Below are 18,383 nucleotides of genomic sequence, written 5' to 3'. Positions count from 1 at the left end.
AAAATTGTCACAGACATTTTAGATTACCAACCACATGGCAAGAATATGAAGGTGCCCATTACCTGCTGAAGTAAAAAGACAGACAAAATAATATAGAACTGAAAAATAACATTTTCCCCATGATATTGTGTCAGGAACTGGTTTTACACCTTTAAACTGAACTGAATAGTGTTAAAGATTTTTAAGCTTGGATTCAACACCAATAACCCCAACTTTTCTTTTCTTATTCTTTCTTTTTTTTTCTTCTTTTTTTACTAGACTTTGTCCTTTAAGTTTGAACGAAAATTACATTGAACACCTACCTTGTTGCTGGCAACGATTAGACCTGACAGATGAAGTCGAAAACAAAAACACAGAAACTTAATGCTGTTCTTTATTAATGTAGAATGTTTTTTTTCTCCAGTCAAAACAAATTAAAACTGTTTGGAGGGATCGTCAGTGTCGATTATGCAAAAGAACATTGCTTCTTGTCATAACGACTGACGGGAAAATATGCAAGCCTCATGCACAGTATTTCTTTAGACGGAAGGGTGTGCAGGGAATGCCAGACAGCCCATCAGAGCCGACGTGGCGCCAACTCAGCCAAATCATTCTCTCAGATTTTTAACAAACAGCCCATTAAATTCAATTTGAGAGGTAACAAATAATAACCTCTGCTGATATTTTCTCTGATTTACTGAAAGGCATTCAGTAGGGAACAGCCCTGAGCAGATGTGCATTATTGCTCAGTGTGAATGCAGCTTCTGTGTTCCTCCTTCACACCAAACTCACCTCAAGGAACGAGCTATTCTTTAACTACTTTGCAGCTTCATCACATTGTAGTAGCACTTAATCATTCCCTCGCCCATTCTCTGTTCACCTCGCAGCTTTCAAGATGGAAAAAGCAGCAGATCAATCAGAGGACCAACACGCTATTTAAGCCGTAGCATGTAGTATTCCAACAGTCTTGGAACAGATCAGCACAAACAAGGCTGCAGTAATGCCTATGTCGCCAAACATAGCTGCTCATTGTCAGAGCCAGTGCAGAATGCCAAGCCCCCTTGTTTATTCCCTCCTCTGACAAAGGCAAAGCTCTGAAACAAAAATGTGCAGGCAGCTTGAAGTTAGGGGCAGCGGATCGGACTACAAAGAGCAGTGCTGAAAACAAACACAGTCACACAGTGTCGGCATGAGTGCTTCAAGACTTTGCCACCCTCGAACAGAACAAGAGGCATGCTATGCACGAGAGAAGGGCTTGAATCATTTCAGAAATTAATCACTGTTTTCACCACAAGAAGTGTTTTCCGGCTCTGAATGTCAGAACTTCAAGCTGAAGCCGTGCACACATCGACTGCGACGGTTGCTGTGGTGATGCAAGACTAAATGGCTGAGCAGTAACAGAAAAGAGCAGCAGTGAATCACGTTTTCTTTACCAACAGACTGAGGGGGCGTTCGGTCAACCGTGTCCACTGAGTAGGCTCAGAGACGAGAAGGTGGAAGGTCGTTTGTGTGGAATCATAAGAGAAGACTGTGCTCAGCTGTCTCAGTTTGTTCGCTATGCAAGTCGTCAGACTGTCCTTCCTGGTGGTCTTTTGTAATATCGTTTTCTCCACAAAGCTCATTAAACTACGGTTTTATTTTCCACTTTCTTGCAAACACATTGTTACTTCTTGAACTTTCTCATATCTTGTCACATTACAAACCTCAAACGATTCATTTACATTTTACGACAAACCCAAAAACAAAGTGCTCCATAATTATGAAGTGAATGGAACAAAATGCATTGCTTTGAAATTGTAAAAAAAGGATGCCGTGTATCTTTTTCCACTTGAAGCAATATTTTTAAAGAAGCACGTTCCGCTACGCTACGCCAGATTTGTACATTAGGAGACTGAAGCGTTACACAATATTCTTGTAAAATAACTCCACTTTGGATGGAAAGCATCTGCAAACATTATTTTCCAAGTCTTACCACAGGTTCTCAGTTTGATTTAGCTCTGATGTTACCTAAGGCATTCAGTTCAGTGTGATGTGAAATGATAGTTTTCAGTGACAAATAGTTTATTTTTAGTCCGATCTAAAGAGAGCGGCTACTTTCACATATTTGCTGTGTCTTTGTGGTAAAATTTAAACAGGGCTTCCTTCTTGCCAATCGTCCATATAATGAACTGAGCTGCGGATATTTGCAGATCCTCCAGAGGAAACATGAACCTCTTGGCTGCCCCTTTATTTCATGTTCTCCCTGTTTGGCCAGTCAACTTAGGTGAACCCTGTATACATTTCCTCTCCATTTCAGAGCTATGAATTAGTTAGTGTTGATTTTATTGTGACAAATGTTGGAATACTTGAATGTATTAAAATGACAAATGCATCAACCGGCAGGGGCAACATGGTCCAGTAATTTTACTTGCCCGTTTTTTTTCCCCCCTGTGGAGACATGTATGCAGTATTAGCATAGAAAACCATGTTTTCTATGCATGGTACAGAAACGTTATATCAGTTACACAATAAAAGTTTAGTTTTAATTGTTTCAATAAACCTCCCCAAGGCATCTCTCACAGCACTGCAGCTGACAGTTGAAAGTTTGCAGCAATCAGCAGGCAAGGAGCTTTGGAGCAGTGTGAAGGCATGTGAAGCGTGGAAGAGGATAAGAAAACAAATTTGTCTATATTTATGTTTTCTGTGTTTTTTTTGTGATAAAGCTAAATGCAAGTTAAATAAATTAGAGAAAACAGGGCTGACTAAATGTTTTATGGAATTATGATATCAAAGAGCTTAGCTATACGACACCGTGGCACTAGTCCTGCTTACTTTCAAAGACCAGGCCGTGAGTATAAAAATGATGAGAGTTTTCTGAACAAGCTTAGGTTTCACAGCTCATTGAAGCACGACTACACTCCAGAGCTGAACATGTAATTAGTCTATTAAACTGACCTTTTCTTTATTGGCAAAACATCCAACAAAAAGATGTCAGCTGTCTTTTTTTTTTTTTTTCTCTACCAATATGCTCATGAACATTAAGATATAACTATTATAAAAATGAGCAAAGAAAGAAGCTGAAAGTGACTCACCTGAAAACACCATAAAACAGGTATTTTTTTTTAATATGAAGCATATGTGTCAACATGTGTCTGTACTTTATACCACTTTGAATGCTGACAGTACCTATTAGTGTAAATGCATCACTGCATTCACAGAAAATATCACATATCATGCCAAGAGGCATCTCTCCCAGTTATAATACCACTATCTCAGAAAATCAGCAATGACATTAAAACTTAGGCGCGAATAAGTCTTCCGATTGGATATTGACCTTAAGCAAAACACTAAATCAGTTACAAAGTGACTGAAGGACAAGCTAGTCCATGTTTCAGAGCAGCATCACAAAACTCAGATCAGTGTCTGAAAGTAAATTTTTAGGCAGAGCCACAAGGAAAGCCGTTAACATTTGCCATTAACAATATTGAAAAACTTGAAAATATTTTATTATTATGGCTTTTCGCAAATACAAAAACCTATTGTAATCCCAACTGATCAAAAACAGCAGACTTTTAGTCGATGAAAAACAACACCAAAAACCAGAAACATTAGCTGATTTGATATGTTTGGAGATGCTTTTTAGCCCTCTCAAATTCAAACATCAATGATATTAAAATACTGTTATGCGATCTTGGCATCTCGAGGAGGGAGGAAGGGAGAAGTCAGGAGGGGATGACAGACAGTCAAAGAAGGACACTATAAAAAGGAAAATAAAAGCGACTCTTTATATAAAGGAATGAATGTGGAAATCATGCAAGTTTTTTTTTTCATTTCCCACGTTCACACAGGAAAAATCTGCATATATATACAAACTAGGAGAGACGATTTGCAGCCGTTGACAGATGCCCCCAGCGGTGCTCTGCTCTGCAACAAAAGGAGGCCACATGGTGAAAACAGCTGCTGGCTGTGCAAGTCTGTAACTGCGTGAATGTAGAGCATTAAACTCTTCACAGGAACTGTAAAAAAAATATTTCCTGAATGAACAGATGCTCAAATATCTTCTTCTCCCGCTGCTCATTAGAACTGGACGGCTTGCTCATTAAACTAAAAATAAGTGTTATTTATTTAATTAGTTCAAATAAACTACTTCTAATCTGAATGTGGGAAAAGTTGAGTGTTTTCTCTATAATTTGCATTCAGGCATGTGACTGTGTTATTTGAATATTCTCAAATCGCTCAAAGCACCATTTCAAACATCTTATGTAAAAAAAAAAAAAAAAATTACTAAGTGAAAAGGAAGAGACAGATCAGTCAAAGGCCAGGTGTGAATATTTTATGGGGTGAAAAAAGGAGACAGGTCTTATGTTTCTGCATCTCATCAATAAGGCATGAAAAAAAAGGACAGAAAACAAAGAGCTGCCGTTTATTCGCACAACATAGGCAATGGCGAATGCTACTTTGTTCACAGCATGTGTTGTGTTTCTGCAGACTGACAAAAGGGCTAGCAGAGGATCACTGAAAAATAAAGTTTGGGTTGTTGCCCTTTTCACTCCGACCCGGTTATCACAATGACAGTCTTTCTGCAAAGAAAGAGACAACGCATAAGGCGTCTTCTGTCTCGGATACATACAAAATAAAATCAAACGCCAGTGTGTCACCTGTTCTCTGACATGGTGTCAAAACAAACCGCCTTAGCGCACTGCTGCGTCAGGGTGTCAGTATGCCCTGGGGTGTGTTACCTGGCCGGGGCAGATTCTTCCGCAGTTACTGTCTCACTCGCTTTGGGGGGGGGGGGAATATAATTCTACAATGACATCAGTCTGGCAAAGAGATGAGTTTTTTTTGTTTTTTTCCCTTTTTTTCCCCCGACGAAATATTAATAAGGCTCCTCTACTCTGTGTGAGGAGGGACAGTTTGCCTCAAAGAGAGGCTTCACTCCCAGGAGGTTCCCCAGCTGCAGGCTGCATCTGGCCGGTTTATTCGCTGGACAACCAACAGAAACGCTCTAATCATGGTAAGAACTTACTTTCTGTCTGGAGTAAGATGGTTATATAGGAGAGCAAGTCAGAGGGGCTTTCGTGAGCGCTTCGGTCGATAAACTATTTGAGGTCTGTACAATCTAATTTCACTGTAAAGTTTCAGGACCGCTCGCTTTGTTTGATGGACATGAGGCTCTTTGTGCAGAATTTCGAGAGCTCATCCCAATTTCCGAGGGCTCTTTAGACCGAATTTAAAAGTGAATATTTTAAGTATTATATTTATTATATAATATTTTCATAGCAACAATATAAATGCAGTCATATGAAGTCGTGTGCGTTGGAAACATCTGAATCCAAAAGTGAAATTCAAGTGAAGGAATGATAATAACAAAAAAAGTGATCAAGACCACTCCCATCTCTACCTGTTGTCGCCGAATTTAACTGAGAGTTAGAAATAAATCCTTATTAAAATGCAAGCTACCGCTTACCCTTTATTTTTTATAAAAGTACACTACAAGTCACGTAAAACATGAGTAGTTAAGAGTTAATTCCCCCGACCTCGGGCACGGAAAGACTGACTTGAGCTACCCGCATGGTGAAACCTGAACAAGCGGAGCTTGAAAAAAACAGAGAAGCTGCATTCTACAGGCTTTGAAAGTCACACAGTCCCTGCGTCATTTCCCGTGGAAAACTTAATTTGGACACTGCCTCCTGTTGCCTTCGCTTGTTCAAATAAATGTCAGAATTTTGAAATATGTTCACATAACACATAATGAACCATAAAACATTCCCCCTTTTCACTTTTAAGCAACCAGTTTCAGAAGTACCCTTATTCTGACTTGTCCAAGTTTGTTTTTGTTTTTTTTTTTTGTTTTTTTTGCTCCATTTGCACCTTAATCTGTATGATCAAGCCTACTAGAGTGGTCTGAACTTGCATTCTTATCTTAGCTTGTAAAGCACTGACATTTATGTGAGGTTTTTACTTGTCCAGGCATGTCATGCGTTGACGTTTAATAACATGTCACAGTTTTCCAGCTGAATTGTATCACTGGTAGTACTCGGGCTCCCTTCAGTGGTACTCTGGAAGACATTTTTGCTACCTGCAGTTTTCAACGTTAAGCAGAAATATTAATATCGCCAGAAATGTTGTCATTTGGCTGGATTACAACCACAAACATGAAGGTGTTTTATTGGGACAAAAAAAGAATGAAGATTATTTACAAATAAAAATTGGAAAATATGACCAGCTGCTTTTATTCTAATAATCCAAATAAATACCACACCACATATTAGCTTCAGAATTCACTTACTTAGTAAATATTGTGCCATTTCTCGTATTCTCAGTAAAAATACAGTATTCCATGAAGGTCTCAGAGGTTTATTGAACATAACTAGAGACTATAATGCGTCATGAACGTGAACACTAAGAAGCATAACAGACAGGCCATGGAAAAAGTTGTGAAGAAATGTATACCACAGTATGACTGAACTGCATTAATTAATTTTCATGATGAAAAACTGGAGCTAAACCCCAAAAGAAAAGCTGTGACTGCAACTGAATATGAATATGAATACAATTTTGATTTTGATTTGTAAAAATGATAATAATACATTATGGATACAACATATTACTCCCCTTTCATTTCACTATACACTACTTTGTCTTGTCTATCATATATAATTCCAATAAGGCACTAAAATTACTGAAATATGTGGTTGTACCATAAAAAAATCTGAAAAACTTAAAATATTTTTGCAGGGCACTGTATTAGTTTAAAAACAGCTAATTATTTAAAAGACCCAAATGTAATGGGTGTTTTGTATGGCTAAAAGTGAGGTTAAATAGAGGTTCCCTGTGCTGTTGACAGACATTTGCATCTATTGTTCAGTTGGATGCATAATGAAGACCAATGTGCCATATGTGGTGTCTTTAGCACATACACCTTGGGCTATCCAATCTTACTCTGAGTCTGACAACAAAACATTTATTAATAATAATAATTAAAAAAAATGTTTTATGTTGGTACAGGAAAACTGAGCAAACTCAATAAGCCTAAGAATGATTTCAAAGCCTCTTGTCGAGACCAAAGAGAAGACAATCGAAACTATGAAGGACGCTGCAACACTATTTTACAGAACCAAGTTCCAGTCCATGCAGTTCTCCATATCCAGTTACATCCCATTTATATTTCCATTTTCAGTTGTTCCTGTCAGTTAAGTTACCTTGTATGAATGCATACTGGAAGAATTTGACCAGTGTTGGTGCACAACAACTCTTGATGTCAACTCTTTATATTGGGTTCGCGAAGCATCAGTCAGTTGCACTAATTCATTAATGAACTAGCTTACTTGCTTTTCATTCTGCTGCTGCAGTACAAAGCACAGAACAGACCGTACAGTGGGGTTTCGCAACCAGAACAATAAACATCCTGCAAACGACACTAATGCAAATTATATGATCTGATGCAGACCAGACTGTTTCTCTGCTTCCGTGCGTCATCACATTCGGTTTGAATGTTGAAGTACGAACAAAGCATTAACATATTTAGTCTCTGTAATTGCTTTTATAGTTGGAAAATTTACATGCGACTCAGAGCTGATTTAGACGTGAGGTTTTTTCTGTAGAAATCAGTTTGGGGAGGGCTGCGTCTACTGTAGCTTTATTTCTGTATTGATTTCTTCTCAAAGCTGAGAGGTGGCACTTCATAAGACTATCCTGTCTTCACTTGAATTTGTTAAAACACGAGGGCTGATGTTTAGTTTACGTACAGAAAAGTGTCTGATCTGACTCAAACACTGGTGGCTCAGGTACATACTCGTGATAATCCTTATTTTTTTATAATGCTTATTTGATAGCTAGTTTGGCTCAATAAAACATAATAGCTTTGCCATTCCATGCAATTAGTAATCAATTAGTCATGTACGCATAATGTGCCTGTCACAAAAGCAGGATCTGAAACTAAGGTTGCATTTAGAGAAAAACATAATTCTGTTTTAGTTTTTAAAATTTTTTGCAAACATGTTTCTTTTTATAATAATTTTTTTAATAAACAACAAAAATGTGCCAATAAACCCCATCTAGACTAACTCAGATGTTTAAAAGTTTCAAGACTGCTTGAAACTTTGCTCTAAAAAGCTTCTACTTTTTAGAGCAATGAAAAAGCTGTTTATTTGTGATTTTGACAATTTGGTACAGATCAAATCTTTCACACAGCCATTATAACATCACATTGCTGCAATGTTTGTGAGTACAACATGCTGCATTGCCAACCATGGTTAGCCAGGTCCCTAACTGTGTCAATGAACAAATCTCACTGGTTCTCTAATTTTGAGAACATGGTTAACTTATTTTTCAGTCATGTCCAGATCCAAATGACTTCAGTGGAAAAATGGAACACGACTTCGGAGCCTCGACTCTTCTTCAATCACTCTCATCCTTTTCAGTTTTCTCAATTGCACTTTTATTTCAAAACGTTTACCATGAAGTAAAAATCAAATAGCTTGCACAAATCCTGTTTTTGGTTGTTGGTGGTTATTAGCTCTATATCAGATGTGGAAATAAGATCATATTTACCTAAAAATGAGCAGCAGGCTGCCAGCATTTCTTAAAACAAACAGTATAGAGATCCCGAGTTCTACCAATGATCGATGTACTAAATACTAGCTTAACTAAATGTTAATAACAAAGCTTTTATGCTACATTACGATTTAGAACAATTAGGATGCAAATGTTTTCATACAGACTTTTATGAGAAACTGTTTGAATTAAATGTATTTGTTTTATTTTTGTGTGTTTTGTGAGTCGAAGTATTATCTTTGACAATACTTCTAAAAACAGAAAAACTTGTAAGATAAATTGATAGAACTACATAGTATGTAATAATCCACCTAGAATTAGCTATAAACACCATAAGAATAAGATTAAAACTAAGAGAAAAAGACTACTTGAAAGTATCTGAAAACTGGTTAGCCGTTTAATTGAATTAAAAATAAAACTAAAAGTTGTCCATCAACCACACTTACAAAGAACTCCAAAATGAAAACGCAACTGGGCGGCTGACGTGGAAATATTATTTGATGACTCACTCCTAAATAACTGCTATGTATAAAAATTACGGAGGAGCATTTGAATGCATCATTCGGAGCAACGGGCTATGCGCTGGCGCTCCGGCGGAGGGGGTGGGGGGCAGAACTTTTTAACAACACGCGTTGACACAGCGCTCAAATAGTTTGGGGATGCTCGACTGGAGACAAACAGGAGTAACGCAAGATGTTCACCAGTTACCCTTTACTGGAGACTCTGTCCTGGACTGTCTAACAACTGTTTGCAATAAGGAAAGAAAAGTTTTCTTCAAGAATTAAGGGTGAGTTTAGCGTCTATTGACATTCTGATCTTCTTCATATTTTAGAAAGTCAGGTATGAGCTCTCACTTTGATGAGGCGTTTTGCCTTTTTTTTGTCTAAGTCTGCTCTTTCTTATTGCTTTTCATTATGGTGGAATGATTTTGTGTTTGTCTTATGCTCTGTAGGAGTTTTTGTTCAAAACCAAAATCATGTTTACATCCTACATAAAGACTCTCAATGATATGGTATTTTCTACGGTAAGCGTACAGGTTCATGCACCACTGCATGTCTTTGCATTGCTAAGAGATGCATGGCTGCAGTAAACATGTCTCTGAATAACACGCATTTGTCTTTAAACACCAAGGCTTGCACAGTTACTTTGGTGATAGACAGTTTTGCATGTGCTCAGTTACATGCAATCATTAGATTTATTTTTTAAATGTATTTTTTAAGTTGCATCGACAGTTGCAACATTTTTGATATATTTAGTAAGTCCTTTTTCCTTTGGTCTGCTTTTCGCTATAGTCTGAGAGCCCTGAGGAGCAGCCGAGTACTGGAGTCTTGGGCCGTATTGGCAGCTGGCTGTCTCCATGGAGGGGAAATTCTCCAAAGTGCTTGGATGGAAATGACTTCTCAGCCTCTGATCTCACGCAGAGAAGAGACGGTGATCGCGAGAGTGAGGACTCTGTGAAAATCCGAGCAGAGGAGCGACAGTGGCAGGAGAGGGATACTAGTTCACTTGGCCTCTTTAAAGAGGTTTTCCCTTGTGAAGAGAGGGACGCCACGCAGTCTGCCCACAGAGACAACTCAGTGTTGTGCATTGCTGAGACAGGAGAGGGCGGTGCACAGGAGGGGGAGCTTGGAGAGAGGTGGAAGCAGAGAACAGGGCAGGGCAAGGAGACAGAGGAGAACAGTATTGCTCCTTCAGCAAGTGGGAATCCTGAGAGGAATGTCAGTCATCTGACGCATCCCTCGTCTTCGTCTAAACAGGGAGTGGCGTGGGACTTTGACCAGGCCCACACCCAGCCACACGCAGTGAGAAAAGCACAGGCTCAGACAGGTCGGAAGCTCCATGTGTACCTGGAGGAGACTAGCGTGATTCAGTGTGGCCAGAACGTCCGCGAGGGAGAGGAAGTTGTTTGCAGAACTGTTAAAAAGAGCTTGCAGATACTTCGGAAGTCAAAGTCGTCACAGAGTTTTGATTTAGCAGCCAGCTCAACAAATGCTGAGAAAAATGTGAGGCCGGCTGCAGGGGAACAAAGTTATTACAGTGTTTTAGGGGGAGTGTCGCTCAAAACACACAAAAACTCGTGGTTAAGGACTGAGGCTGAGCAAACGGAGGCAGACGACATGGGGCGTAAAAACTCAAGCAGGAGGAGGGTCAGGAAAAATTCTCTAGGAGATGGAACCAAAAGCCCCACAGCAAAAAGCCCCACAGGCAAAAACCCCAGAAACACTCAATCTGCAGATGGATCCCCTCCCGCAGGTAACTCTGCAGACAGTCTGCAGGGCAAAAGTCCAAGCACTCAGCTGAAAGAAGCATCCACAGACTCCTCCTCCAAGCCAGCCCCCTCCTTGCAGGTCTCACCTGAAGGAGGAGAAAGCGAGTTCTCCTCCTCGGATATGGTCAAGCAGTTGGACCAGTTCCAGAACTCAATCTCAGTCTCTGCAGCCAGCCAGGCGGGCAAGGTGGAAGAGGGAGCGGACATGGACGAGGATGAGAGCCTCTACAAAGTGCAGAGGAAGACCGAGACACCAGAGTCCAAACGCCGGAGTATTAAGGTTTCAAAAAGTGAAGTTAAGCTTTTTTCAAAAAATGTTCCTCTTAAACCAAAACAAAGCTCTACAGCAAATCAGCAGGATTTCAGCAATACATTAAAGGAGATCGCAGAAGAAGAAAAGCCCAAAACAGAGACTGACGCAAGGTAAGTCAAAACTTTTAAGTAACTAAAAGTTGTACAGTCTACATACAACACCAGTTGGTTGGAAGAGGAAGGGTTAACTATTCAGACTGACTTGCATACTTTTGTTAAATGTCACTTTGCAGACGTTTACAGAGCAGGTAACTGGTGGGGGTGGAATTGATTCAGGTATATCCACAGAGAAACAAGGTGTGAGTCATAATACAAAGTTCAGGCCTGAGCTTTAGGATCGGACTTGTAAAAGTGTAGCTGAGATCTAAATTGAGGTCAGAAAAATCTTTGGATGATTAGGAAATTCCCTTGAGATTAAATCGTTACTTGATTATAGAAAGTATGTGGTTTTAAGTAAGCTATCTTTAAGTGCTGTATTATTTTAAATATTTCAAATGTTTCCCTTTTGTTTTGCGCAGTGCCCCTGGTCCAAAGACGGTTACTCAAGAGCCCAAACCTGTTGTTGGTCGGATTGCAGATAAGATCAGCCTGTTTGAGCCGAAAAAACAAGATGGGAGTGTCAACAAGACTTTCCAGACCCCAAGAAGTGCTGATGTCTCCCCAACCAGATCTGTCTCAGACAGGCTTAAAACTGACTTCCTTCTATCTGAGCAGAGGTCAAAATCTGAAGAACGTTACGGCAGCTCCAGGTCGGGCATTGGGTCAGCTGACAATGAGAAACCAATGACCATCAAGGAGCGAATGAAAAAATTTGCAGAACCATCGAAGCCTCAAGTAAAACCAGCACCGACTCAAATGCCACCTGTAAAAGGAATGTCTGTAAAATCTCACGCCTCTGTGACGGTTCCAGTATCAACGTCGTCAGAGCTTGACGTTCAAGATAAACTCGATACCAAAGAGCCGATGCAAAGTAAAGCAAAGTCAGAGATAACGTCAAATCAAAATGGACAGGATATTTCTGCTGCAGGGGTACCAATGCCCTCTCAAGAACTGCAACAAGTAGACTCTAAAGCTAGCGAAACAGAAGCAAAGGATGCACATCAAGTCACACATTCAAGCACTATTGCAAAAGATGATCTAGGAGATTCTGCAGATACTATCAAAAACATAACACCGGAGCACAAAAGCCCAAGCCGAACAAGCTCCCGGTCTAAACGAAGGAAAAATAAAGAAGTGGCTAGTCCCGTCAGCCCAAATGCACAAACAGAACCAAAGGGTTCTGATGTAAAACAAGAGGAGAAGGGAAATACAGAGGAGATGTCCTCCACCCCCAAAAAACTTCCAAAATTGATGTCATCTCAAAAATTCCCTGGAAGCACTTCAGGAACACAGACTCTGACAGAAAATGAACAAGATGAATTCAGAAATGAATCAAAGGAGGCTGCTGAATCACCTGTCAACAGAGATGAACCTGATATTTCCAGCTGCAGCAGTGAAACAAAAGGGACTATAGACAGGAAGGCCAAAATTGAACCCAAACAGGAGGAAAAATCAGAAGAACAGAGCCTTACAGTTACACAGGACAGACAAAACTCCTCAGAGGACAGGAGTCAAATTTCTACCACCTGTCTATCGACAACTCCTTCAGCTAAACAGCATTTTGAGACGCCATCTGCTGCAAATCAGGAGTTATCTGCCGAGCAGCCTAAATTAGATAAAGAATTATCAATGCAGCTCGACTCAACAAGTAAACAGGAAGAAGGCAGAGCAGCTATAGAAGAAGCAGAACAAACCCAGCTTCCTCTGAGCACAGACACAGCGCTAATACATCAGGCCGAGGCTGAACATGTGGAGAAATTAGAAGTAATGAACAGTGGAAATCTACATCATACTGAGGAGAGAGATACAGAAAACACCCAGTGGCTTCTGCCTGCAGACAAAACCTCTGCAAAGGGGGATATTTCAGACAGTGGGCAAAGTATCTTAGGAAAGGAGCAGAGTTCTGAAAAATCAAAACAACCACAAACAAGCTGTCAAATGTCGGACAATACCATCGGATCATCAGCCCTCCCCGATGATGCACAAAACCCCAGCGAGGCGGTGACTGTACCTCCAGAGAAAGCTGCTATTTCTACAATCACCCAGACTAATGAGGCTGTGAGTGCAACAGAGAGTGATAAAAAGCCACAGAAGGCAGAGCTGGCCACAGACGTGCCTCCTGAGTCACAAACAAAACTCTCAGAAAGCTCTGGAATACAAAGCAAGCTGGTGGCAGGAGAAGCCAAGCCCGATTCTGTATCTGTGGAAAAATCTGAGAATCCACTTGATGACTCATGTACACATGGAGCTAATGATGCCGAGCTGTCCGAGTCAGAACCTATTACCAAAGCAGTCACGCCAGATGAGGGAGTGAGTGCAAAAGGCACTAATGGCACTCTCTCGGCGGCACCTGCTCAGGTTGATGTGACGCACAAGGAAAAGACAGATTCAACTGCTAAAATTTCATTTAGCATTTCTGACTCTCAGTCTGCATTAGGCAGAGGGCTCGGGGAAGATGTCAGGGAAAAAGAAACCACGGCGCCATCTGTGGAAGAAAACTTGACAGAATTCAAGAAGCCCACTCTTACTCACAGAAGCATGGAGAGTAGTATTGATGTCTGTTCACTCAAAGATGCAGAGAAAGTAACTCAGAGCCCCACTGATAGCATCATGCTTCACTTGACAGGTAATAAAACAGAAAATGCACCGGAGAAAAAAATCACTCTCCCAGGAAACAAACTTTCGCCTGTTGCTAACGGCGATATGTCCTCGCATTCACAACTCGGCAAAGTCGTAAAGGAGCCAGCGAAAGACATGTTGAGTCACACTCCAAAAGCTCCTCTCCCCCTAGAGGTTAATGAGCTGATCCCAGACCCAGTTCACCATTCATCCATGAGGAAACTGAATTTGCCAAGGGAGCTCAAGAAAGATAATTCCTTCCAACAGCAAGAGACACCATCCAGCTGGCTAGACGTAGATGTTCCCAAGCACAAGCTGAAAATCCCAGAGGCAAAGCTGACCAACTCTGGAAGTGAGAGCAACCTGTTGGACACTTCTGGTGACCTGGATGATGATGATTTTGTTGAAAAAATTAAGAAGCTCTGCACCCCTTTCTCCCTCCCACCTCGTAAGCACAACCACCTTCGGACCCCTCAGCCTCCCTTTGCGATGCCGGCCATTAGGGAAGACCGCTTCGAGAAGTCATTTGACCCTGAGGAATTCACATTTGGCTTGAGGAAGAAGACTCAGCTCACATTAGAAACAACTCCAAGCCTTTTAGCCAAGCTCCAGAGCGCAGACACAAAATCTGGCCTGATACCCGCCAGGGCGAGTTTTGCTGACAGGAGCCTGCTGCTTGGTGGCCTCAGGGACAAGGATGCTGGCAAGGGCGAGGCAGAAGGAAAGGAAGAAAAAGATCAAATAAAAGTTATGTCTCGCTTGGAGAGGAGCTCTGTCCTCAGCAGTCTCGCCTCCTCTCTCTCAAGAGGCAAGCGGAATGGAGCTCAGTCTCAGGCTGAAGGCACTGGCTCAGACGGCGTGTTGCCTAGCGAACCCCCCAAGCTCAGTCCTCTAACTTCACCCCAGCCGGCCCCTCCAAGCCTGACAGACTCAAATCCAGTCAAACAAACAGCAGCCAAGCAGAATGAAGAGGAAACCCGGGCTTCAGAGACTGTGGTCTGTGACTCAAGTCCTCCACTTCCTGCTTTTAACGACATCAAGCTGCCTGACTATTTAGAGAAGTACCTCCCACAGGATCAAGCAAAAGCAGTGCCGGGAGTACTAGGACTGGACCAAGTCAATCCGGAGGTTAGTTTCAGTCTGACAGAAAATTATTCTAATGCCATTGTTGTCGAAGCTAAACTAAAATAGTGACGCAACGGCATAAGCTGAAACGAGAAAGTTCAGTGTATCGTGTGAATATAAAGTCATCTGTGAACATGTGAATGAGCAGTGAGACAAAGAATCAACCAAACGCATTTCATTTTATCTCTTAGCTAACAGGGAAAATGGCATCTCTGCTTTCTGGAGAAAAGGCAGAGGAAGTCACGAAACCAGGTCTGGTGCTTCCTGACTCTGCAGCTCCAAGTTTTCCTGGGATTCCTCCAACTGCACACCCTCATCATCTTTCCAAAGAGCCTTTGTCCCAACCACACGAGGCAATCAGAAATACCGTAAGTACATCACAAGCATGCTGCTGCAGGATGCTGTGCTGTGCTGTGTTGTGTTGTGCAACAGATTCGTTCTCTACAGTTAGAAGTATCAGGTTTCAGTTGTTGGCATAGTGAGCTAGATAATGTTTTTACTGCAATTTCCATAAAGCTGCTGCTCCTATGGCTTTTATGGGAAAAAAAGACATTGTATGTGTTATTTGTAGGAGAGCTTTTACTTGTATTCTTTTACTGTGTCTTGTACCACTTTCTCCTGTATCCCATTTGTTTTTTTATAAATAAAGGATCTTTTCTTCAACTAATGAGGATTTTGGTAATCCTTTAAGGCTGAAACCGCTTTCACTATGCATACAGCAGAAGTTTCTTTACAGTTACCAGTGTAAATCTACAGTAAAAACCTATAGGTAAATCAACAAAGCAAAGCAAAGCATTTTTAAACATATTTCAGCAATTGTTATAAGAGATTGGTCAATCTCCAGGTCTGTCATGGCAGGACAATTCCAATTATTTTTTAAGGGCTATAAAATATCCAAACTCATTTGTGTGAACTTTGACAACTAATAAAGTATACAAGCACTGATCCTGAAAAGATCAGTGCTTGCAATGTGAACTTAGCAGAAGTTTATCCCCATTTTTGCCCCAATGCATCTATCCCCATCCTTTATCTGAATTTTCAGTTAGGTGCATCAGAGAACCTGCTGTTTGTTGAGGTATAGCTTCATATCCATAAAATTTGGGTTATTAGATTTCAGATTCCCAGCCAATTAGAAAGATGAGAACTTTAGCTATACTTGTCTGGAGTTTGTTTTTGGATTAGATTCTAGGTTTTCTCCTAGAAAGAACAATATAATTTTGTTGTAATTACACATGAATCCATGCAAAATGTTATGTTCACGATGACAGAGGCTTGTCGTGGGTAATTGTCGAATCACACATTTTTCCACAGCCAAACGCTTAGGCATGTTTGTGCATTTGTTTGCACATCTGAGCGGTGGGTTATTATAGAATTATGGTCCACAAAGTTATTCAGTCTGGTCTTGTTGGTTGGAATTTCACATTTCTAAAGCATTCCTGTAGCACTTATAGCATGCATTACTCTGTTATTTTTTTTATTTATTTTTTTTATTTTTTGGCAAATTTGCCAAGAATTGTGCTGTTTCAGTAAGGAATCAGAGCTGTGTACTCACAAAAGACTATAAGTAACCTGTAAAGGTCAATCTGCAGACAGAGAGCAGCTGCACAAGGTTGCATTAATTAGCATGCTTTGCATTTTGCAGATGTTTGCAATGCTGCATGGTATTCCTTGCAATCCTAATTTTTTGCTTTTGCTTTTGTGTTTCAGAAAAGATCTGTCAAGGGATTTCACAAACGCCCTGGAAAGGTACAGTAGGCAAAACCTTTGCCCACAGACGATAGAAACAAGATGGAGATAGGAATCTCAATAGACAGCGCTTTGTTTTTTGGGGAAACATCTGTTCTTCATATAGTGTTCTTGGGGGTAAAAAAAAAAGAAAAAGCACATTAAAAAGTCTTGTGCAAATGTTCGGCTGGGTATGATTAGCATTATGAAATGTTATGCTGCTAACAGTGCATGAGTGTAGGATCTTCATTAGTGTATAACTTCATAATAGCTGTTGCAGCTTAGCCAGTTATTCCCCTGGTGCTCAGCGTACTTACTTAGTCTCTTGCCTTCTGCTTCTGTTGTGCTGAGGATCCACTGACTTCAAATAGAGCTTTGTTATAGTTGTTTATAAGATCTCTGGAAGCAAGTATTAAGAAAAAAAAAATATTCCCAAGAGAGAGAGCATTTTTGTGGTTCAACTCTTTGCTTTTGACTATTTTTAGCATTCTGTTGGACCAGCGCAAACAAGTAAATAACTTCCTTTAAAGTGACTCAAAACATTAACAGCGTGCCCTACTTGCATGCCTGTATGGGCTTTTCTAGCCTGAGTAAACATCGGTATCCGCCTGCTAATACGCTTTCAATAAATCCTGTTTTACTATGAAGCGTTTAACGAGGGATGCTTTTTTTGTTCCCCATTATTTTTTCCAGCATGCTTAATGTGATGGAATGTTTTATTCTGCCCTCTGTGTCTCCAATGCAGTTGGTGTTGTTTGAAAACGCTCAGTTCAGTGGCCAAGCGCACGAGATTTACAGAGACGTGGCCGATGCTTCTTCACTGGAGCTCTCGCCTCTCATATCTGTAAAGGTCGTGAGGGGATGGTAAGTGTGTTATAAAATAAACAGCTTCAGCTGAAAATGGGCCGTGAGACGTAGTTCTAATTAATGTCAAGTGACTCTGTGAGGATGAAGTTAGGGCGTCTCAGAGGACTAATTGGGTGAAATATCAGAAGTTGGATTTCATCGTCGGTAACTGCACTCTTTTTTTTTTTTTTTGAAGATCTTATCACATGGATTTTACTGCTTATTTCGTGTATGTATATCTCTGTTGCCTGTGGCAGTTTCAGTCTCCTAAATAGTGGATTAAGCCAAGACTTTTGACATTAGTGCAGTAGTCCTAGCAGAATTATTGGTGTCGCTGACTTACTTGCAATGCATGCCCTTTTGTGTTTCCCATGTTGAACAGTGACAAGGAGAAATTGGCTTCGGTGTCTTATATTTGTAGTCTGGGAAAACACGAGGTCTTGGAGTTTTAATTGGAAGCTTCTAGACAATGTGATCTATTTAAGACATAAAACAGAAATTATCATCAGAGTTGTGTTCCTGGTAATTTTATTAAATGTTGCAGCACAATCTTGGAGGTAAAAAAAAAAAAGGCACATTAAAAAGTCTTGTGCAAATGTTCAGCTGGGGTATGATTAGCATACTGTGCTTACATACTATACTGTGCTGCAAAAACAGAGGCTCTTACAACAATTTGTGAATCCATTTTACGATTTGGATAGTTTCTGCATCCTTGAACAACAAATGGATATATTTGTAGATGCAAATGAATTGTTTTTGCTTCTGTTAAATAAATGCAGAAAACAGAAAGATTGCATATTAAAAAGAATCAGATGTGACTTTCTGCAGGCGCACTGAGCCAAACTGATTCAACATTCTCTCGTCTTACACAAAT

At 40.5% G+C, this 18,383-nt stretch overlaps 1 protein-coding gene across 2 annotated transcripts in view; it reads left to right on the top strand.

Moving 5' to 3' along the window:
- The first annotated feature begins 4,727 nt into the window (after window positions 1-4,727).
- Window positions 4,728-18,383, top strand: part of LOC106953740 (uncharacterized) — a 33,727-nt gene continuing 20,071 nt past the window's right edge. The window contains exons 1-7 of one of the 2 annotated variants that reach the window (XM_015042712.1): window positions 9,099-9,301; window positions 9,467-9,538; window positions 9,807-11,206; window positions 11,614-14,941; window positions 15,130-15,306; window positions 16,646-16,684; window positions 17,409-17,527. In XM_015042712.1, coding sequence (XP_014898198.1) covers window positions 9,491-9,538; window positions 9,807-11,206; window positions 11,614-14,941; window positions 15,130-15,306; window positions 16,646-16,684; window positions 17,409-17,527 — 5,111 coding nt within the window. In that variant the 5' untranslated portion in view covers window positions 9,099-9,301; window positions 9,467-9,490. Of the gene's footprint in view, window positions 4,973-9,098; window positions 9,302-9,466; window positions 9,539-9,806; window positions 11,207-11,613; window positions 14,942-15,129; window positions 15,307-16,645; window positions 16,685-17,408; window positions 17,528-18,383 lie in introns of those variants that run through there. The other variant, XM_015042713.1, reaches the window with a different exon arrangement.

This window comes from Poecilia latipinna, unplaced genomic scaffold, assembly GCF_001443285.1.
Source record: "Poecilia latipinna isolate Pla-1442-1.1 unplaced genomic scaffold, P_latipinna-1.0 Scaffold599, whole genome shotgun sequence".
Taxonomy (NCBI): domain Eukaryota; kingdom Metazoa; phylum Chordata; class Actinopteri; order Cyprinodontiformes; family Poeciliidae; genus Poecilia; species Poecilia latipinna.
The sequence above is the reverse complement of the archived record's forward strand: the minus strand, read 5'-3'. Positions and strand labels throughout refer to the sequence as shown.